The sequence below is a fragment of the Bubalus bubalis genome, chromosome 3, assembly GCF_019923935.1.
Source record: "Bubalus bubalis isolate 160015118507 breed Murrah chromosome 3, NDDB_SH_1, whole genome shotgun sequence".
Lineage (NCBI taxonomy): Eukaryota > Metazoa > Chordata > Mammalia > Artiodactyla > Bovidae > Bubalus > Bubalus bubalis.
In genome coordinates this window covers 172,663,444-172,686,317 of record NC_059159.1, presented here as the reverse complement: position 1 = coordinate 172,686,317, position 22,874 = coordinate 172,663,444, and the positions used below count along the sequence as shown (strand labels likewise).

The 22,874-nt window shown below is 49.3% G+C and overlaps 1 protein-coding gene across 2 annotated transcripts in view; it reads left to right on the top strand.

Moving 5' to 3' along the window:
• The window catches only part of ALLC (allantoicase), a 31,653-nt gene that overhangs the window by 3,452 nt on the left and 5,327 nt on the right, over window positions 1–22,874 (top strand). For both annotated transcript variants that reach the window (XM_045165182.1, XM_044940550.2), the window contains exons 3-8: window positions 7,574–7,668; window positions 14,486–14,536; window positions 15,974–16,061; window positions 17,547–17,672; window positions 18,721–18,800; window positions 19,700–19,832. In XM_045165182.1, the coding sequence (XP_045021117.1) occupies window positions 7,579–7,668; window positions 14,486–14,536; window positions 15,974–16,061; window positions 17,547–17,672; window positions 18,721–18,800; window positions 19,700–19,832 (568 nt within the window). In that variant the 5' untranslated portion in view covers window positions 7,574–7,578. The remainder of the gene's footprint in view (window positions 1–7,573; window positions 7,669–14,485; window positions 14,537–15,973; window positions 16,062–17,546; window positions 17,673–18,720; window positions 18,801–19,699; window positions 19,833–22,874) is intronic.

Here is a 22,874-nt window from a genome sequence, read left to right as displayed (position 1 = left end):
TGGCTGGCTCCTCGAACAAAGACCTTCCACACACGATTCCTAGATTCACCCCATAGCACCTTCCCATTTTAGGGCAAATCCCAAAGGAAAATGGCTCTTGACTGTATGAAATTTAAGGACTAGGCTTTTTCCATCGGGAGGGAATAATGGCCTCCTTGCACTGGAATAACCTGTATAATGCTCCTGATTTCTGATGACTGAGTTGCAGTTTGCCTGAAAAGCTTTAGCCTATGCATTAAGCATCGCAGCCTGACCTCAGTCACAGCTCCTTTTAGAGGAGGTCTTGCTTTTTGCCTAAAATTATTTAAAAGCTAATTTTAAATGAAGAGGTAGGGAAATTCTGTATTTAGTAGTTAGATGTAGAGGTGGACGCAGCAGGTGGTCTGAGCGGGTGGGAATGAGAGAAGTCAGGTTTGGGGGCTCCTCCATCAGTAGAAACAGTGGGGGACCATGAGCTGAGTTTGGGGCATCCACAGCACCCGAGTCTCAGAGCCATGGACGTCCCCCCCACAACGAGGGGCGAGAACCTGCTTCCCCGAGAGGTCTCAGCTGGTCAGGGCCACGCAGACTCCCCTCCCTCTCGTAGGGTCTATAACCTTTGTCACGGTTGCAAACTCCCTCTTGCCATGTGAGGTGACGTGGACACAGGTGTATTTCGGGACGGAGGAGCAGACATGGGGGGGCCTTCTGCCCACTGAGGGTGGGTGGGCTGTGCCGACGCTCGGGCCTGCCGTGTGTCTGTTACTGAGACCATCCACGGGCACCCGTGTCTCTGTCTCCCCATCTCCCGGCGTCACTGGACCCCCTCCGGCAGTGGGAGGTGTGTGTTCACGGGTCCCCGTCACTGGACTCAGACCCAGTCCACGAGGGAGCCTCCTGTGGGCACAGTCCCCAGGCCCTGTGTGTGCATCTCTGGAGATGAGGCGCACCCTGCCTGTTTCTGCGGGATCTCAGCCCACTTCATGTTTGCTCTGTCAACGCCCACCCACAGCCCCCTGACATGAGGACCTCTCTGCAACCCCCATGCTCAGCCCCGCCCACTTCATCCCACCCACTCCAGCGCCATCTTTGAAGGCAGGGGGATCAGTTTAGTGTCCATCCTCAGCGCCCAGTGGTGCCCAGCTGGCTGTCAGAAGAAGCTCTGGGAGTGGATGGCTGATGCGACAGACAGACTGAGGACTGGGTGCTTGAGGCCCATGGGCAGGAAGGGGCCAGGGTCTGAGCAGCCTGGGAGGCCACGCGCTGGCCTTCCAGAACTGGAATTTTTGCACAGAAGCAGCCAATTGTGGCTCCGTGTTGGAAGTGTTTCTTTGGCTTGCTTTTCATTGGTTTTGTTATTATAATCAGACAGAATGGCCTGCCTCGGAGAACCCTGCCTCTCCGCCTGGCTGTTAAACCAAAGGGTCTTCGTTCAGAGCCTTGTCCACCTGTGCATGGCAGGAAGGAAGAAATGAACACACCCCCTGGCTGAGGCTTGCCATTCTAGGAGATGTGTGCAAGACTAATGGCCTTTTTACTTTGCTTCCTCATCTCTCCCCCGCTATCTCTGATCTGTAAAAGAACCTGGCATCCAGACCCCGCTAAGATTTTTGGCGCTAGCCTGCCATCTCGGTCAGCTGGCTTTCTGAATAAAGTTATTTTCCCAGCCTCATGCAGCCGGTAGAGCGAGCTTGGACTCGGTAACAGAATGAGGCTGGTGGGTGAGTTCTGTGCCCTCGCACTCAGACGTAGCTGAGGATCTCATGCAGGGCGGGGCTTGGTGGTGGGGTCCTCAGTCCCCAGGACGCGTGACCAGGTGGCTGTGCAGCAGGAGAGCAAAGTGTGGGTGGAGAGCGGGCCTGAGCCTGGGGTGCAGGCGTCTGTGCAGGGAGGCCTGGTGGCCATGGCGGGCAGCTGCCCTTGGCTCGCCGGCAACCTCCTGGTGGCCTCATGTCTGACAAGCCCTGAGCAAGGAGCATTGGCTTTGGAGGCTACAGGGGATGGTCCGAGCTCACTCCCCAGGCCTAGACCAAGCGGGGCTGGATGTGCATGGCATCCATGGGGAACGTGGGGACAGACACGGCCACCTTGTAAGAAGCTCATGGGCGTTAGAGCCTGTGTCATGGTCTGAGCGCCGTGCCTGGCGCCTAGTAGATCTCCAACTTCAGGGGCACCTAGTAGGTCTTTAACTCTGAGACATCCAGGAGGTCTCCAACTGCAGGGGTGCCTATTAGGTCTTCAACTGCAGGGGCGCCTAGTAGGTCTCTAACTTCAGGGGTGCCTAGTAGGTCTCCAACTCCAAGGCGCCTAGTAGGTCTCCAACTGCAGGGGCACCTAGTGGGTCTCCAACTGCAGGAAGCCCACAGGCAGCTCTGAAGTGTTAGCTCTGGCTTTCCTGCATTGGTGGGAGGTTGTTAAAGACTTCTGAGACTTACTGAAAGTCGCTATTACACCCAAGGTCTTTCGTGAAAAGGCATGAAAATAACAAGTGTCCTCCTATAACATGCAGCAATGTGCTTTGCATCCACACACCTCCACCTTGACTAGAACTTTCTACAGCAACGGAAATCTCTCTTCTGGCTGTTCAGATGAGGGGCACTGAGCTTTAGATTTCATTCGCTTCAAACTCAAATGGTTCAAATAGCAGATAGTTACCATCTTAGCGCAACCACAGCACACACAGACACCACACGGCATCTAACCTTGTGTGCTCAGAACCCAGGACTGAGTGACTCGCCTGTTTGAAGGGCTGGATGTTTTGTCTAAACACAGGATCGTAGGAAAAGCTGTGAGTGTCTAAAGAGAAGACAGGGGGCTGGATTTCACACCCCCAACCTCTGCCCCTGCTATTTCTATTAAACTGGGTTGGGAGTTTCATTTTCCTCCGAGATTTCTCTCTGTCCTGACTCCTCTGCAGTGTTTCACAAAGATCTGTTTTTCTTTTATTTCAATGCAACACATTTTAAACACACTTGAGTAGCAAAATCTTACCTGTTAATGGAGTTTGCCAAGAGAATGATAAAGCTTTAAGTCACTAAGTCTTGGAGTGGCTGTAAGGTCACCATGTGACACCTCAGTTCTAGCCAAGTGTGCAGGCTCAGGAAGTGGGCAGACATGGCCTCCAGCGAAGGCTATGAAAGACGCCATGGAGAATTTCTGCCCCAAGCCAAGGTTACTGTGCCAACTAAAACAGATGTTTCCAAATGGCAGAGTTCATGGGGAAAAGCAGAAGTCAGCCTCGGAAACTTCCAGCTGTTTTTGAAGTGCCCTTTGATGAATACTGGGGCTTCCCTGGTGGCTCAGAGGTTAAAGCGTCTGCCTGCAATGCAGGAGACCTAAGTTCGATCCCAGGGTTGGGAAGATGCCCTGGAGAAGGAAATGGCAACCCACTCCAGTATTCTTGCCTGGAGCATCCCATGGATGGAGGAGCCTGGTGGGCCATAGTCCACGGGGTTGCAAAGAGTCGGACACAACTGAGCAACTTCACTTTTGATGAATATATATATCAGATCAGATCAGTCGCTCAGTTGTGTCCGACTCTTTGCGACACATATATAGTAACGAACTCGAGGAAAGTGTGCTCACCCCGTTTGAGAAACAGACCACGTTAAAAGCTCTAGCTTGGTGGCCCCAGACGCTGCCTGTGTCTTGCAGACGAACGAGGGTCGGCTTCGGCGGCTTCACCCGTTAGCCACAGAGGGCGCTGCTACACTGACCAGTGTGCGCCCAAGAAGCACTTTTTATGTGTGTATTTTCCAAACGGAAACATTCATTTTCAGAAGGGAGCATTCTTTTTTTTTTTTTAATTTTTGTTATATTAGAGCATAGTTGGTGAACAATGTTGTGTTAGGGAGTGTTCTTTTTTAAAAACAAGTGCTGCGCTGCGGTGTTTATTGTCTAAATGGAGTGCCAGTTTTCAGGGGTGGGGCTGGAAGAACCTGAAACGGTGAGTCCAGCATTTAGAAAAAAAGTGTAAAATTTTTTTCCCCTTAATCTCTTTCTCCCTTGAATCTGCAGCCTCTGGTCGATGCATGTCATACCAACTGTTTGTGTACTCTGAGGCGCATCAAAGCAAAAGATAAAAGACGGCTAAGATGAAAAAGAACGCTCTCAGCTCTCTGGGAGGCAGAGAGGCAGAGCGATGCCTGCTCCGTGTGGGTCGGGCCTGTGTTACCATGACGCCGGGCTCCTCCCATCCAGTGGGGTACCGGGCCGGGAACCCTGCATCCCTGACTCAGGCAAACGTGCGGATGCTCTGTCCTGGGGTGTCTCGAGCTCACTGCAACCGACTGAGAAACAAAGCCAAGCCTGTTTGAAACAATGGGTGACTCACATGTTCCGTAATTAGCTAAGGAAATGAAGTACTCACAAGTCTTTGTTGAGTGTGCATGATGGGCCTGGCCCTGTGGGTTTTGTTCAAGATGCGGGACATGGACTGAGTTGTCATGGTGGTAGTGGTCGGGGGGGCATCTGAGCGGCTCACCGAGTCTGGGATGGGTCTGCCCCCGGCCTGGCCTTGCCCCGTCCCTCTGAGCCCCCAACACCCTGAGCTGCCTGCGGAGCTGAGCAGAGCCGAGTGTGTGAGCTCTGATGGCTGCCCTGGGGCATGGCAGGGACGCTCCGGGAAGAAGCGTTTGATCAGCAGCTGTGAGGGCACGTCTACCAGGTGGGCTAGTGTTGCCTGTCCTTTGGCATTAAAGGTTTGGAGACTGCGTGTGTGTGGGGGAGGGGGGGACACGGGTGGGCTGCCCACTATTATCTTCTCCAGCCGGCAAATGTCCTGAGTGGATGGAAAGTTCTCTGTACCAGGCAACCTGGGAGTCACGCACGGCTACTGGGCACTCAGAATGTGGCCGGTACAAGAGGAACTGTGCTGTAATTTTATTTTATTCACTTTTATTCACTTGTAATTCTTTAAAATTTTATTTTGTTCACTTGTAATTCTTTAAAATTCACTGCAATTCTTGTAATTCAATTGTAATTCTTTAAAATTACATTTTATTCACTTGTGATTCTTTAAAATTCGCTGAATAGCCACCTGTGGCCAGGGCTTCCAGGCTGCCCCATGCAGGTCTGGACCAGTGCAGTTCTCCAGCCCCCAGGCCCTGGATCCCACCCGGCCACGTGCTCTCTGTCACTCCGTCTCCTTGGTGCCCAGCTCGGGTGTCCCTCCTAAAGGGGGCCCCAGGAGGACACCTCTTGTCTCTGTATCTCCTGCTGTGTCTGCTCTCCACTATGACCCCTGGAGAGCAGGGGTCGGGGTCAAGGGTCAGGGGTCAGTCCCACGTGTGGCCACGGGCCTGGCCGCCGCAGGAGCTTCAGCCACAGCCACTGGATGAGCCTAACACTAATGCATGAGCATCCCTTCCGAGACTCTGACGCAGGCTAAGAGCTCTCAAATATCCGTCATTACTGTAAGGACATGTCTGGGTTGGAAACAGGGTTCCCCCCCCAGCTGTGTGGTTTGGACAGTTCACTTGGCCTCTCAAAGAGGCATTTTGTTTGTAAGATGTGAATACCAAACTCACAGGGTTGTTCTGAGGATTAAAATGAGATAAAATAAATGAACTGTGTAGGACACTATCGTAGACTCAAATAAATGTCAGGAAATAAATGTCCTGTTTTCTTCTGCACCTGTTCATCCTTGGGAAGATTTTAGTCCATTTGAAGAATCAGTATTTTAACACACAAATCAAGAAAGCATTATTCACTCATTCATTTATCCAGCAAGTATTTGTCAAGCATCTTGTATGTGGCAGGCAACGTTCTGAGCCCTGCAGATACACCAGTGGGCCAAAAAAAAAAAAAAAAAAAATCAGTATCCTCAGTAGTTGTTCATTTGCTCAGTTGGGTCTGACTCTTTGCGACCCCATGGACCGTAGCACACCAGGCTTCCCTGTCCTTCACCATCTTCCAGAGTTTACTCAAACTCACGTCCATCGAGTCGGTGATGCCATCCAACCGTCTCATCCTCTGTCGCCCCCCTTCCTCTCCCGCCCTCAGTCTTCCCCAGCATCAGGGTCTTGTCTGATGAATTGGCTCATGAGTGTCCTCGTGGAGCGTAGCACATCTAATCGGGAAAGAAGATAATAAAAACCTACAAGCAGGCGAATCCCACAGAGGTCTGTGTGCTGTGGAGTTACAAAGACTGATGCGGTGGGGCGTTGGCAGTGCTGGGTGGGGTGTGGGTGGGGCGTGGGTGGGGGCGTTGGCAGGGCTGGGGTGGGGTGTGGGTGGGGTGTGGGTGGAGGCGTGGGTGGGGCGTTGGCAGTGCTGGGGTGGGGTGTGGGTGGGGGCGTTGGCAGGGCTGGGGTGGGGTGTGGGTGGGGTGTGGGTGGGGGCGTTGGCAGGGCTGGGGTGGGGTGTGGGTGGGGGCGTTGGCAGGGCTGGGGTGGGGTGTGGGTGTGGGTGCCACCGCACTGCGGGAGCAGTTTGCACCGAGAAGGTGACAGTCCAGCCAGGCCTTGAGCAGAGGTAGCTGGTGAGCTGCACAGGTGCCCGGGAAGAACTTCCTGGCAGAGAGAACAGACATCTCCAAGCCCCAGAGGCAGGGCGCCCGGCACGGTGGACGAGGAGGGTGCTCTGTCCTGGTTTCTGGGCCCACCTCCACCAGGGTCTAGCGCACAGCTGCTCGATATGTGTGTGTGTGTGTGCTCTTAATATATATATTTTATTGAAGTATAGTTGACAAAATGTTTTAGGCGCATAGCAAGGTGATTCACTTATACATATACACATATATTTCAGATTATTTTCCATTATTACAAGATATTGACTATAGTTTCCTGTGCTATACTCTAAACATTTGTTGCTTGTATATCTATTTTTTTTTATTTAATTAGAAATCTACCATTCTACTCTTACTAAGTCAAACACGTGGAATCAAAACACGTTTTGTTTTTTAAAGTGAGATTGTTTTCTAATGTCTCAAAGTAGCCTTTCTGTAAAGGCTATTTTCCAAATAATTTTATTTAGGTTTACTTATTTTTGGCCATGCTGAGTATTCTTTGCTGTTGGGCTTTTCTCTAGCTGTGGCAATCCGGGGCTTCTCACTGCAGTGACGTCTCTCGAGGATCACAGCCGGAAGGGCGTGTGGTCTCAGTCTTTGCAGCTGGGTCCTAGAGCGCAGGCGCCGTAGTTTTGGCGCGCGGGCTTAGTTGCCCCGTGGCGTGTGGGATCTTCCTGGACCAGGGATTGAACCTGTGTTTCCTGCATTTGCAGCGGATTGTTTACCACTGAGTCACCAAGGAAGCCCAGTATGTGTTTTTTGAATGTACCTCAAAACTATTCAAGGCAAATTGTTCTTTTCTACACTGAAGCATTTTTTCCTCCTTGAATAATGACATTTTGCGACTGCAGAAATTGTGTATTTTCTTCTTAGATGGTCACGCGGGGGCCGTGCTCTAGTTCCCTCCCAATGCAGTTTTGTGCAAAGTTGCTGGGGAGGGACCCTGAGCCAGCGGGTACCCCACAACCAGTGGGTGGCACATGTGTTGTATGAATGGCTCAAGCCTTGGTTTGCGGGCCTGATGAGGGCCTTGCTCCCCGAGATTCGGCACCCAGAGTCTGACCCAGCCCGCCTTTCTCCTTGCAGGAAGCATGGCTGACTCCCCCAGGGAAGGAAAAGTGGCCAGGCCTCCAGACTTCACGCAGCTGATTGACTTGGCGTCTGAGTTTGTAGGAGGAAAGGTAAGCAGGGTGTCTCAGGGCGGGAACAAGTGTTGTACTTAATGCACCCAGGCTGAGGCTCCAGCTGACCACTGCGGGGACCTGAACTGGAACAGCAGGAATCAGGAGGAAGGCTGGCCTCCCCAAGGAAGCCTGTTACTGTGAAAGTCTCCCAGGGAACTTTCCTTAAATTGATGACAATTATGACCGGGGCCGCATTGCCCAAGGTTGGAAGCACACATTTTGCCCCTGTGAAAAGAACTCCCCACCCCATAGTGTGTTTTCTTATGGGGCAGATGAGTGGTCCTCAGACTTCAGTATGAGAATCACGTGAGAACCTAACATGAGGCTCCAGGTAAGCTACAGACCTACCCTCAAGAGCTTAGGCTCTGCCGGGAGACATGCAGACCAGGGCTGGCATCAAGGCAGGACAGGGCGCTGTGGGACCACATCTGTCATGCAGGGTGGGGAAGCAGGGGGAGGACCATGCAGGGAAGCGATGCCCAAAGGAGCCCTCGGTCGGGGGAGGAGCCGGCAAGGCAGGGGGGTGATGGGGAGGGTCAGACAGAGGACGAGGGGAAAGGAGCTGATGTGGGGTATGAGGGCAGGATCCTGGAGGGGTAGCAAGGCCCCCCGTGCCTGGAAGGTCTCTGCCCCGGAGGAGGCTTGCAGGCCCTGAGCAGGGGAGGGATGCCCAGGTGAACTCACCGAGCTGCGTCCTCGGGAGGCAGATGTCAACAGACAAAACCATGCACAACCTAAAAGCTGAGCACAATGCTTTATTCGGAGACAAAACTGAGGGCCTCAGCCCTGGACACAGCCTCTCACTTGGCTCTACGGATGGCTCCAAAGAGGTGAGGGGGGAGCCAGGATATGTAGGGGTTTTGCAACAAAGACCATGTAATCACAAGATCAAAAGATTCCTATTTGTAAAAGAAAACCAGACATCTTTAGTTAAGGAATTTAGCTCTTTTCTGTGTATGGGCTTCCCAGGTGGCGCTCATGGTTAAGAACCCGCCTGCCAATGCAAGAGATGCAAGAGACGTGGGTTCGATCCCTGGGTCGGGAAGGTCCCCTGGGGGAGAGAATGGCAACCCATTCCAGTATTCCTGCCTGGAGAATCCCATGGACAGAGGAGCCTGGTGGGCTACAGTCCATGGGGTCACAACTGAGCAAATCTGGGCTCACTGACACCTTCCTTTTTTATTATTAAATTAATTTATTTATTTTAATTGGATGCTAATGACACCTTCCTTTGATGTGCGCTTCACTCCAAATCCTATGCTTTCCAGTCACACAGAGACGGCCCCCACATTTGGCCAACCAGATAACCAGCAACTCCCAGACAGCTAGGCCCTCCCCTGCCTTTTAGGTTCTGGCTGGGCTCAGAGGTCAGGACACTCTTTCCCAGACCACAGGGGTCCCCAGGCCCCAGGCTTGGTGGAATGGCCAGCAGCCAGTCTGCACCTCACTCTCTAAAGTGTTCTGCTTTGGGAGTCCAGTGGTGAGGACTCAGCTCTTTCATTGCCATGTCCAGGGTTCAATCCCTGCTTGACAGGGCAACTAACCCCCACCCCCACCCCCCGAGCCATTAGGTGTGGCCAAACAAACATTCTGCTTTGGTTAACAAACCTCAGAGGCAAAGGAGAAGCCTCAGCAAGATGGTAGGAGGGCAAAATCGTGTTTAGAACCAAACCCCTTCCCCGCCAGAGACCCTTGGACAGTGCAAACAAACCTTGTGTGCACCAGGACCCAGAGACCCCACAGAGACTGAGCCAGAACTGTCTCTGAGTGTCTCCTGTGGAGGTCTGGGTCAGCAGTGGACTGCCGCAGGGGCAGGGGCTCGGGGTGCAGCAGACCTGGGTTTGGCATAAGCCCTCTTGGAGGAGGTCGCCATTAATCCCCCCATACAGCCACCAGAACTTACACAGGACTGGGAAATAGACTCCTGGAAGGCACAAACAGAACCTTGTGCACCAGAACCCAGGAGAAACGAGCAGTGACCTCACAAGAGACTGCCCCAGACTTGCCCGTGAGTGTCCAGGAGTCTCCAGTGGAGGTGTGGGTGGGCGGTGGCCTGCTGCAGGGTCAGGGCACTGAGGGCAGCAGTGTGTGCTTGGGGCCTTTTGAAGGAGGTTGCCATTATCGTCATCACCTCCACCATGGTTTGGTCTCAGGTCAAACAACAGGGAGGGAACACAGCCTCAGCCATCAACAGAATATTGGATCAAAGATTTACTGAGCATGGCCCCACCCATCAGAAAAAGACCCAGTTTCCCCGTCAGTCAGTCTCTCCCATCAGGAAGCTTCCATAAGCCTCTTATCCTTCTCCATCAGAGGGCAGACAGAATGAAAACCACAGTCACAGAAAACTGATCAAACTGATGACATGGATCACAGCCTTGTCTAACTCAATGAAACCATAAGCCATGCGGTGTAGGGCCACCCAAGATGGATGGGTCATGGTGGAAGTTTTGACAAAACATGGTCCACTGGAGAAGGGAATGGAAAACCACTTCAGTATTCTTGCCTTGAGAACCCCATGAGCAGCATGAAAAGGCACAAAGTTATAGGACACCAAAAGAGGAACTCCCCAGGTCAGTAGGTGCCCAATATGCTACTGGAGATCAGTGGAGAAATGACTCCAGAAAGAATGAAGAGATGGAACCAAAGCCAAAACAACACCCAGTTGTGGATCTGACTGGTTATGGAAGTAAGTCAGATGCTGTAAGAAAAATATTTCATAGGAACCTGGAATGTTAGGTCCATGAGTCAAGGCAAATTGGAAGTGGTCAAACAGGAGATGGCAAGAGTGAATGTCGACATTCTAGGAATCAGAGAACTAAAATGGATTGGAATGGGTGAGTTTAACTCAGATGACCATTATATCTACTACTGTGGGCAGGAATCCCTTAGAAGAAATGGAGTAACCATCATAGACAACAAAAGAGTCCAAAATGCAGTACTTGGGTGCAATCTCAAAAATGACAGAATGGTATCTGTTGGTTTCCAAGGCAAACTATTCAATATCATGGTAATCCAAGTCTATGCCCCAACCAGTAATGCTGAAGTTGAATGGTTCTATGAAGACCTACAAGACCTTCTAGAACTAACACCCAAAAAAGATGTCCTTTTCATTATAGGGGGTTGGAATGCAAAAGTAGGAAGTCAAGAGATACCTGGGGTAACAGGCAAATTTGGCCTTGGAGTACAGAATTAAGCAGGGCAAAGACTAACAGAGTTCTGCTAAGAGAACACACTGGTCATAGCAAAAACCCTCTTCCAAAAACACAAGAGAAGACTCTACACATGGACATCACCAGATGGTCAACACCAAAATCAGATTAATTATATTCTTTGCAGCCAAAGATGGAGAAGCTGTATACAGTCAGGAAAAACAAGACCAGAAGCTGACTGTGGCTCAGGTCATGAACTCCTTATTGCCAAATTCAGACTTAAATTGAACAAAGTAGGGAAAACCACTAGACCATTCAGGTATGACCTAAATCAAATCCCTTATGATTATACAGTGGAAGTGATAAATAGATTCAAGGGATTAGGTCTGACAGAGAGAGTGCCTGAAGACCTATGGACAGAGGTTTATGACATTGTGCAAGAGGCAGTGATCAAGACCATCCCCAAGAAAAAGAAATGCAAAAAGACAAAATGGCTGTCTGAGGAGGGCTTACAAATAGCTGTGAAAGAAGAGAAGGAAAAAGCAAAGGAGAGAAGGAAAAAGCAAAGGAGAAAAGGAAAGATATAAGCATTTGAATGCAGAGTTCCAAAGAATAGCAAGGAGAGATAGGAAAGCCTTCTTCAGTGATCAAAGCAAAGAAATAGAGGAAAACAATAGAACGGGAAAGACTAGAGATCTCTTCAACAAAATTAGAGATACCAAGGAAACATTTCATGCAAAGATGGGCTCAATAAAGGACAGAAATGGTATTGACCTAACAGAAGCAGAAGATATTAAGAAGTGGTGGCAAGAATACACAGAAGAACTATACAAAAAATATTTTCATGACCCAGATAATCACGATGGTGTGATCACTCACCTAGAGCCAGACATCCTGGAATGTGAAGTCAAGTGGGTCTTAGGAGGCATCACTACGAACAAAGCTAGTGGAGGTGATGGAATTCCAGTTGAGTTATTTCGAATCCTGAAAGATGATGCTGTGAAAGTGCTGCACTCAATATGCCAGCAAATTTGGAAACCTCAGCAGTGGCCACAGGACTGGAAAAGGTCAGTTTTCATTCCAACCCCAAAGAAAGGCAATGCCAAAGAATGCTCAAACTACTGCACAATTGCATTCATCTCACACACTAACAAGTTCAGTTCAGTTGCTCAGTTGTGTCCAACTCTTTTCGACCCCATGAATCACAGCACGCCAGGCCTCCCTGTCAATCACCAACTCCCGGAGTTCACCCAGACTCACGTCTATCGAGTCAGTGATGCCATCCAGCCATCTCATCCTCTGTCGTCCCCTTCTCCTCCTGCCCCCAATCCCTCCCAGCATCAGAGTCTTTTCCAATGAGTCAACTATTTGCATGAGGTGGCCAAAGTACTGGAGTTTTAGCTTTAGCATCATTCCTTCCAAAGAAATCCCAGGCTGATCTCCTTCAGAATGGACTGGTTGGGTCTCCTTGCAGTCCAAGGGACTCCCAAGAGTCTTCTCCAATACCACAGTTCAAAAGCATCAATTCTTTGACACTCAGCCTTCTTCACAGTCCAACTCTCACATCCATACATGACCACAGGAAAAACCATAGCCTTGACTAGACGAAACTTTGTTGGCAAAGTAATGTCTCTGCTTTTGAATATGCTATCTAGGTTGGTCATAACTTTTCTTCCAAGGAGTAAGCGTCTTTTAATTTCATGGCTGCAGTCACCATCTGCAGTGATTTTGGAGCCCCCAAAAATAAAGTCTGACACTGTTTCCACTGTTTCCCCATCTATTTCCCATGAAGTGATGGGACTGGATGCCATGATCTTCGTTTTCTGAATGTTGAGCTTTAAGCCAACTTTTTCACTCTCCTCTTTCACTTTCATCAAGAGGCTTTTTAGTTCCTCTTCACTTTCTGCCATAAGGGTGGTGTCATCTGCATATCTGAGGTTATTGGTATTTCTCCCGGCAATCTTGATTCCAGCTTGTGTTTCTTCCAGTCCAGCATTTCTCATGATGTACTCTGCAAAGTAATGCTCAAAATTCTCCAACCCAGGCTTCAACAGTACATGAACCTAGAACTTCCAGATGTTCAAGCTGGATTTAGAAAAGGCAGAGGAACCAGAGATCAAATTGCTAACATCCGCTGGATCATGGAAAAAGCAAGAGAGTTCCAGAAAAACATCTACTTCTGCTTTATTGACTATGCCAAAGCCTTTGACTGTGTGTATCACAACAAACTGTGGAAAATTCAAGAGATGGGAATACCAGACCACCTGACCTGCCTCCTGAGAAATCTGTATGCAGGTCAAGAAGCAACAGAACTGGACATGGAACAACAGACTGGTTCCAAATTGGGAAAGGAGTATGTCAAGACTGTATAATGTCATCCTGCTTATTTAACTTATATGCAGAGTACATCATGTGAAATGCTGGGCTGGGTGAGGCACAAGCTGGAATCAAGATTTCTGTGAAAAATATCAATAACCTCAGATATGCAGATAACACCACCTATATGGCAGAAAGTGAAGAACTAAAGAGCCTGTTGATGAAAGTAAAATAGGAGAGTGAAAAAGTTGGCTTAAAACTCAGTGTTCAGAAAACTAAGATCATGGCATCTGGTCCCATCACTTTATGGCAAATAGATGGGGAAACAATGGAAACAGTGACAGACTTTATTTTCTTGGGGTCCAAAATCACTGCAGATGGTGATTGCAGCCATGAAATTAAAAGACACTTGCTCCTTGGAAGAAAAGCTTTGACCAACCTAGACAGCATATTAAAAAGCAGAGACATTACTTTGCCAACAAAGGCATGTCTAGTCAAAGCTATGGTTGTTTCAGTAGTCATGTATGGATGTGAGAGTTGGACTGTAAAGAAAGCTGAGCGCCAAAGAATTGATGCTTTTGAACTGTGGTGTTGGAGGAGACTCTTGAGAATCCCTTGGACTGCAAGGAGATCCAACCAGTCCATCCTAAAGGAGATCAGTCTTGGATGTTCATTGGAGGGACTGATGTGGAAGCTGAAACTCCAATACTTTGGCCACCTGATGGGAAGAACTGACTCATTTGAAGAGACCCTGTTGCTGGGAAAGATTGAAGGTGGGAGGAGAAGTGGATGGCAGAGGATGAGATGGTTGGATGGCATCACCAACTCGATGGACATGAGTTTGAGTAAACTCTGGGAGTTGGTGATGGACAGAGATGCCTGGCATGCTGCAATCCATGGGGTCGCAAAGAGTTGGACACGACTGAGCGACTGAACTAAACAAACTGCAGACCCCCTCCCCCCCGCAGGGTGTGCAGGGTTGGCTAATCCACAGTTGTAACTCTGCTGACAATTTGTCCCCATTGCTCTGGGACAAGGGTCACAAAGCCCAGGGTCCTCCGTTCTTGAAAAAAAGTTGGTTTATTTCCTTTCTAAGAAGTTAGCACTTTTGTATCCAGATGGTAAGGGGGATTAAGAAGGAAAGGGTGGGAAGGCAAGATTAAGGGGGAGGCAGGCAATGAAATCGAAGCATTTAAAAGGCATTGTGTCTTAATTGCATATTGTTTCTCTCCCTCTCGGCAATTTCACATTTTCTTTTTACTGCATCTCATAATGTTTCACCAGGGAATGAAATAAAATGGTTTTAAATTTATGGTTATTTTATCTTTACTTCTTTCTTTGTCTAGATTTTATTTGCAACAGATGACTTCTTTGCTCCTGCTGAAAATCTTTTAAAGGTACTGTAAATTGGTCTCTGCTAAGTGCTGGGGTGGGGTGAGCCACGCAGTCCTGCTAATTAAAATCTCCCTGTGTGTTTAGGCTGGGAGTCACGTGATGTGACCCAGATAATTAGGGTATTAGAACAGTAGAAACGTGTGGAAATTAGCCTCCACTCCTATTAAGACGGCAGAGACAAATGTGGATCGACACAGGATTCTGGGACCACCTTGCTCTATGGGGGAGTCGCTGATGTCCTCTGTATTTCTCTCTGCCCCACGCTGTGTTCATAACTTGTGATGGGAAGAAAAGTGTTGCAGAGCTTGAATTTTTTGGAAAATGTATTTCCTACTTAGTTATAAAAATGTTGTTCAGTCACTCAGTTATGTCTTTTTTGTGACCCCGTGGACGGTAGCACCCCAGGGTTCCCTGTCCTTCACTATCTCCCAGAGTTTGCTCAAAGAGTTGGTGATGCCATCCAACCATCTCATCCTCTGTTGTCCCCTTCTCCTCCTGACCTCAATTTTTGCCCAGCATCAGGGTCTTTTTCTAATGAGTTAGTTCTTCGCATCAGGTGGCCAAAGTTTTGGAGCTTCAGCTTCAGCATCAGGCCTTCCAGTGAATATTCAGGGTTGATTTCCTTTAGGATGGACTGGTTTGATCTCCTTGCAGTCCAAGGGACTCTCAAAGCGTCTTCTCCAACACCACAGTTCAAAAGCATCGATTCTTGGCGCTCAGCCTTCTTTATGGTCTAACTCTCACATCTGTACATGACTCCTGGGAAAACCATAGCTTTGACTATATGGACCTTTGTTGGCGTATGTTTATTAAAAACAGAAAATACTGATAAATGTAGGGAAGAACGGGAGCTCTGGGGAATCCCGCCACCCTGTCCCTGCTGTGGGACCAGCGAGAGTTATTGCGAGAGGGGTGATGGCCTTGGTGCCCGTAGAGCTGGCGCCCGGCAGCGTGTGACTGCTGGGGGCGGGGGTCTCACTTTCACTGCTGGGCCTGGAGCAGCTCAGAGCACGGGGGTGGGGGCAGGGGTGACTGTTCAGAGTGACCCGCAGCATCGAGCCTACGCTTCCTGAGACTCCGCCGGATTCTGGTTGCCCAGTCTTTTCGGGGTTACTCTGGGAGTCCAGCTACCCTTCCTTGCTTTGCTGAACGGCCTTTCAGGAGGCGCCCAGGTTGTGGCTGCACCAGGGGTGGGGCCCCTGGAATGAACCATGTGGTTTTACCTTTTGCTGCCAGTGGCAAATTCTGTGGATGAAGGCCCGCAGAGAAGTAAGACTTCTTTCTCGGAAGCCGATACGAAGATATGCGGGCATCGTCCTCCGTCTCCCCTACAGTCCCTGTTCTCTGCACCACCCATCTGTCCCTTTGGGGCAGAAGTTTATTTGCTGGGAGCCCAGGCTCTCGCGTGAAGGTTGATGATCCGCTCGTCTTTGCTTTAGAGGGACAACCCAAGTTTTAAAGAACACGAGTACACTGAGTTTGGGAAATGGATGGACGGATGGCAGACCAGAAGGAAAAGGATTCCAGGTAAGACGATGATGACTGTTCACTCACTCCTGTGACATTTGAGATCAGGGCTGTTGGAAAGCAGTGCACGTTGGGGGTCGATTTTAACACGGGCCCTTGGACTACTCGGTCACCTCAGATGTCCCTTCTGAATGGCAGTCTCTGCCAATTCAGGAGGGGTCGCAAGAGCCCTGGTCATCAGTGTGAGCAGGAGCGGGCAGGCACTTGTGAGGAAAAGGAGACTCTGGAAAAGGAGGGCTGTGGGTGAAGGAGGCTGAGCCGTGTGCACACACGGGTTGGTGCGTGTGCGGCATTTGATGTCCGCACCCCTCTCTGAAGTAGGTGTTCTGGTCCCATCCGATTGCCATGGAAACAGCCTCATTCACTTAGCTCAGGTCACAGCAATGGTGAGAGAAGCCGGGAGCTCAGCCAAGATCCATCCTATCTTTATGTCACCTTAAGAGGCTACTTTCACTCACTGCTACTCATCAGTCAACATACACCCTTTAAATTTAAAGAAATGTCTGTAAAAGAAAACCAGCCAGCATTAGGCTAATCACTGACTTTCTTGCTACTGTCTCAAGTGTTACAGAAACAATCGATATTTCTAATTTTCTGTATTTCTGTGTTACGCCAGGCCTTAATGGCTGTGCTTGTGCTGTGCTTGGTCATGTCCGACTCTCTGGGACCCTGTGAACTGTAGCCCGCCAGGCTCCTCTGTCCATGGGATTCTCCAGGCAAGAATACTGGACTGGACTGCCATGCCCTCCTGCCAGGTCTCCCACAATGCAGGCAGATTCTTCACTGTCTGAGCCACCAGGGAAGCCCAGGCCTTATTCAGTTCAGTTCAGTCGCTCAGTCGTGTCCAACCCATAGCCTTGACTAGATGGACCTTTGTTTGCAAAGTATTAGGCCTTATTAGATTCTAATAAAACTGGACATTTTAAGGTGGATTTGAATCCGACTTCTGGAAACCAAGAACCATACAGTGTCATACTGGGAGTCCTTCTACGTCATCCGATACAGGGTGGGGTAGTCCTGGCTGGGGCCCTGAAGGCAAAGCTTAGGCTGTTCCAGGAGACCTAGCTCAGTACTGAGCCCTGGCCTAGCTGGGCTGGTGGTCCCTATTCCAGAGTTACAGCTAAACTTTTTGGAAACTGAGCTCATCCCTGATTTGCAGTTAAAAGAAATGAAGCTCAGAGATGCCCATCTGCCAATGCTGCCCACAGGAGGTGGCCGGTTTGGAGTCAGACATGTGGCCCCTCTGGACCCAGGGCTTATGCACGCTCTGGTCAGATTAGAAGTGAGGGTCCGTGTGGTGAGTGGCGGTCCGATGTGGCCACGTCATCAGAGACCTTGCAGCCTCGGCCGAGAAGGAGCCCGCACCGTTTTTCTCCGATGCGAGAAGTGCGTTTCCGGTGTTTCACTTCCGCTGTCGTCGTGCTCAGCCCTGCGGCTCGGCGGTGGGATTCAGCCCGCGGGGGTTCCTGTTGTTTATGTCCCCAGGTCACGACTGGTGCGTGGTCCAGCTGGGCATCCAGGGTGTTATCCGGGGCTTCGACGTGGACACGTCCTACTTCACGGGAGATCACGCCCCTCGAGTGTCGATTCAAGCGGCAAACTTTGAAGAAGGTGCCTGGGGGACCTTTGTGGGGAGCTTTGTGGGGGCCCCTGATGGCTCACTTCCCACCCAGTCTCGTCCAGAGGCCCCCCCTCGCTGCCACAGAGGCTGACGACATTCCCCCTCAAGGGCTCCATGAGTTTTGAGGTTTAGCTTAACAGTGTTCTTCAGCTCAACTTAGATTTTGCTATTCTCACACTGCAGCACCCCCGGGAGGCGCAGGGTTTGGTGAGCAGTCTGCCTGGGCGGCCAGGGCGGTCTGGAGCCCGGTCCGGGCCAGCTGTGGGGCCACTGCCCCCCGCTCATTCTGCTGCACCCCAGCCCCCCGGGTCTGCATAAGGACGCGGCAGCTCTGGGCTTTCCAGGAACGTTCCTTTCCTAATCCTGGAATGGAAATGGTCCTCCGAGGTTGGTCCCAGAGGTAGCTTTCTAGAAACAGGTACCCTCAGGGGCATGTCTGTACTTTACTTGGGAAACAGGAGTCACGTCAGTTAGCGGTCTTATCCTGGAGGCACTCTGTGCCCAGCTTGTAGGAGGCTCCAGGGGCGTGACGGTCTCCCCTCCAGAAAGACAGTGGAGGGACCTGAACAGTCACGTGATGGTGGGAGGCAGTGACCAGTGACACAGAGAATGATGCTTTCAGGAGGCTGACCGTCCACACAGGCTTCTGTTGGTGAATTGCCCACGGATCAGTTCTGAGGATGCCACTGGGGGAAGCAGTGTTTGTGAATTGACTTACAATATTCCAGAACTTGATCAATCCAGCCTTTTGAAAACCCGAGTCGTGTGATGAGTTTGTCTATCTGGCTAAACTTGGAGTTGATATTTACCCTCTGATGAGCAGACAAAGCACCAGGTGTGCAGCACCCCTTCTGAAGTTACCCTAAGTATTTTAAATATGGAGGAACTTTAACATGTATGTCTATTACATTGGGCATCTGATACTTTGACTTAAACGATATCTTTAGGCAAAATGAAAATGACCCTACAGCCCACTAAGAGTATGTATATTCTGATTTTGAATGGGAATGGTAACCCTCATAGTCACTGTAACTTTAGATAGGCAGCCAGAAATCCCACAACGAGAAGTCAGGACAGGAGCCGCGGCCACCCCCGAGGAGTTTGAAGCCATTTCGGAGGTATGTCTCCCGGGGAAGCGGGGGCTTGTCACGGGCTGTTGGGAGCAGCTCTGCCCGCCTGCACTCAGCCTGGCAGAGCTCACACGTTGTGCTTGCCCTGTGCGGCCCTGCAGAGGTTTCTGGGTGGATCTGTGCACCCCTGACCCCAGCGCATGCGAGGTCCAGGGTGCTGCTTTCCATGGGGCAGTCTGCTCACAGAGACGCAGGAATGGTGCCCCGTGAGATAAATACAGAGTCAGTTCACATACTTTTGATAGCAATTGGACAAAGTAACGTTATGCCGGATGAATGTAATCCAATAAACAATTTGGTTTGTGTTTGGGACATTCTTGCTTTTTGAAGTTTGTCTGCTGATCTTCACTGCGTTTTACAAAAGTGTGGATCCATAACACACTGGGGAAATACATAACGGCAACAAGCGGGCCCTTCCAGTGAAGCGCTCATCTAGGGGAGAGTGCCAGGAGGCTCAGGCTGACTCGTTTACCCCCAGGCCCACACCAAGAGCCTGGGTTTATTTAAACGTTCACATCACCTTCTGGCTGCTGCTTTTTTATGAATCCTCAAAGTGAAGACATCCGGAGGCTCGGCTCTAACCCCCTGCCCATCCCCGGCCACCACCAACAGGTGGCTGTTATGACCGGGGTGTAATAGAAGCAGGCCTTTACTCTGCTTATTAAACCTGGGACTTGATGTTTATTAGTGCTTTTATTACAGTGTTCCATTAGGCATCCATCATTCATTTTGTCCCACAGTGCTTGCCCCGTAAGCCCATGCAGGCATTAGGCATCCATCATTCATTTTGTCCCACAGTGCTTGCCCCGTAAGCCCATGCAGGCATTAGGGTGACGGGAGTTATTGCTCCCTAGAGCCATCACTTCTGTTTTTATATTTATTGCTAGCTGAAGTCCGACGACTGGAGTTGCTTGGTTGCCATGACAGAACTGACACCGGGAAATCCTGCTTCCAGCCACAACTACTTTCCCGTCACTTCCCAGCAGACGTGGAGTCACATACGACTCAACATTTTCCCGGGTAAATATGATGGACCGCCTCCAGTCCTGTGCTTTCTTCATTGAGTGCCGGCATGTTTTAAAAACACAAAGAAAAGTCACCCTTTCCTCCTCGGTCACTGATCTCTCTAGCATTTTAGGATTTTAATCTTCCCTTTCTGTGTACTAGGAAGTTCTCGTTTTAGCCCTGCTGTCGGTAGGTAGTTAGGAAAAACTGTCAAGTAAATTAGGATGTGATGGACCTAAGGTGTGTTAGGTTAGATGTCACCTAACAATGTCGATTTCACAGACATATTAGCAGTTGAAGTGCTGTGTACAAATAACCCTTATTTTGTTTTATTGAACAGCTTTATTGCAATGTAATAAGTGTAACATGCATTTCACCCATGTGAAGTATACAGTTCTATGGTTTATAGTACATATAAGTATACAGTGTAAAGTCTATGTAAATATATAGTATGGCTTCCCAGGTGGCTCAGAGGTAAAGGATCTGCCTGCAACGTAGGAGATGCAGGCTCAATCCCTGGTTCAGGAAGATCCCCTGAAGAAGGAAATGGCTACCCACTCCAGTATTCTTCCCTGGAAAATTCCGTAGACAGAGGAGCCTGGTGGGCTACCGTCCATGGTCCATGGGGTCGCAAAGAGTCAGACACGACTGAGCGACTGAGCATGAGCATGAAATATATATAGTATATGTGCAACCATCACCATGGTCAACTTTAGAGCACGTTCATCACCTTGAAAAGAAACCTGATACCCTTTAGCTATCAGCATTCATCTGCCCCAGCCCTAAGCAGTCACTAGTCCACTTTCTGTCTTGATCCACTGGACTACTCCAGACATTTCATAGAAATGCTCTTTTGTGACTCGTTAGCATGTTTCCAAGGCTCACCCGTGTTGTCGTGCGTCAGTACTCCATTCCTTTGTGTGGTCAAATAATCTTCCATTGTGTGGACAGAGCTCATTGTCCATTTATCAGTTAATAGACATTTGGGCTATTTTCACCCATTGAAAGCTTATGAATAATGCCGGTATAAACACCCTTGTACAAATGTTTGTGCAAACGTATGGTTTTCATTTGGGTGTGCAACTAGGAGTTGAAATTGCTGAGTCATATAACTGTGTTTTTAATTTTATGAGAAATTATCAGACTTCTTTCCACAATGGCTGCACCACATTACAGCCCCACCAGCAATGTGTGAGGGTCCAGTTCTTCCACATCCTCCTGACACTTGCCATTTTCTGAGTTTTTGATCACAGCCACCCCAGAAGAAACGAAGTGGTATCTTGCTGTGGTTTTGATTTGCATTTTCCTCACGACCAATTATTATTTTTTAAAAGCTTTCTATTTTTTGTATTGGAGTGTAGTTAACAGCGTTGTGTTAGTTTCCGATTTTCTGATGTTCAGTCGCTCAGTCATGTCCAACTGCTTGCGACCCCATGGACTGCAGCACGCCAGGCCTCTCTGTCCATCACCAACTCCCAGAGTTTGTTCAAACTCATGTCCATTGAGTCGGTGATGCCATCCAACCAGCTCGTCCTCTGTCATCCCCTTCTCCTCCTGCCTTCAATCTTTCCCAGCATCAGGGTCTTTTCCAGTGAGTCAGTTCTTAACATCAGGTGGCCAAAGTATTGGAGTTTCAGCTTCAGCTTCAGTCCTTCCAATGGATATTCAGGGATGATCTCCTTTAGGATGGACTGGTTGGATCTCCTTGCTGTCCAGGGAACTCTCGAGAATCTTCTCCAGCACCAGTTTGAAAGCATCAGTTCTTTGGCTCTCAGTCTTCTTTATGGTCCACTCACATTTGTACATAACTGCTGGAAAAACTGTGTATGTGCGTGCCCAGCTGTGTTTGACTCTTTGCGACTCCACGGACTGTAGCCCGCCAGGCTCCTCTGTCCATGGACTTTTCCAGACAAGAATACTGGAGTGGGTTGCCGTTTCCTCCTCCAGGGGATCTTCCCAACCCAGGGATTGAACCCACTGCATTGACAGGTGGATTCTTCACCACTAGCGCTACCTGGCAAGCCTCAGCTTTGACGTATGGACCTTTGTCAGCAAAGCGATGTCTCTGCTTTTTAATACTCTGTCTAGGTTTGTCATAGCTTTCCTTCCAAGGAGCAAGTAAGTGTTAGTTGCTCAGTTATGTCTGACTCTTTGCAACTCCAGGGACTGTAACCTGCAAGGATCTTCTGTTCATGAAATTCTCCAGGCAAGATACCAGAGTGGGTTGCCATTCCCTTCTCTAGGGGATCTTCCCGACCCAGGAATCGAAACCGAGTCTCCTGCATTGCAGACAGATTCTTCACCATCTGAGCCACCAGGGCTGAGTCACTGTCCGCAGTGATTTTGTAGCCCCCCAGAATCAAATCTCTCACTGCTTCCACTTTTCCCCCTTCTGTTTGCCATGAAGTGATGGGACTGGATGCCATGATCTTACACAAGCCCCTTTGCCATGTCAAGGCTGTGATCCATGAAGGGGAATATTCCTTGATAGTTTGATTAAAAGTGAGGTTGGATATTAATTCTGTAAAGAAGAATCTTATTTTTTTTAATGTAAAATCAGCTTTACATGAGCAGACATTAACACTAGGTACCATGAGGGCAGCTCATAATGTTCCATGAACCAGTATAGTGTTGTGAATTACTCTCGTTAGTATATTTTCTTGGGTTTTATGCCAACACTCCAGGAGATGGTGAAGGACAGGGAGGCCTTGTGTGCCGCAGTGCATGGGGTCACAGCACTGGACGTGACCGAGGGACTGAACACCAACAAATACCAGCACAGCCTGGTTTCATTCACTGTAAATGCCAAGACTCCACTGTTCTAGCGAAATTCTTTCAGATCACTCAATTTCACCAAATTTTTCATGTAAAAATATAGGGCTTGTTTCATTAGAATATTCTGATTAGTGATTTTGAGCTTCTGTATAAAAAACTTGGGTTCCACCTTCTAGGACGTGATGCTCAACTAAAAAACATTCATTTTATTAGACTCACATAATGTGAGTGGATCTTGGTAGTTATTTTTGCTCTGCAGACCTACTGTTGAGGTGCTCTGGT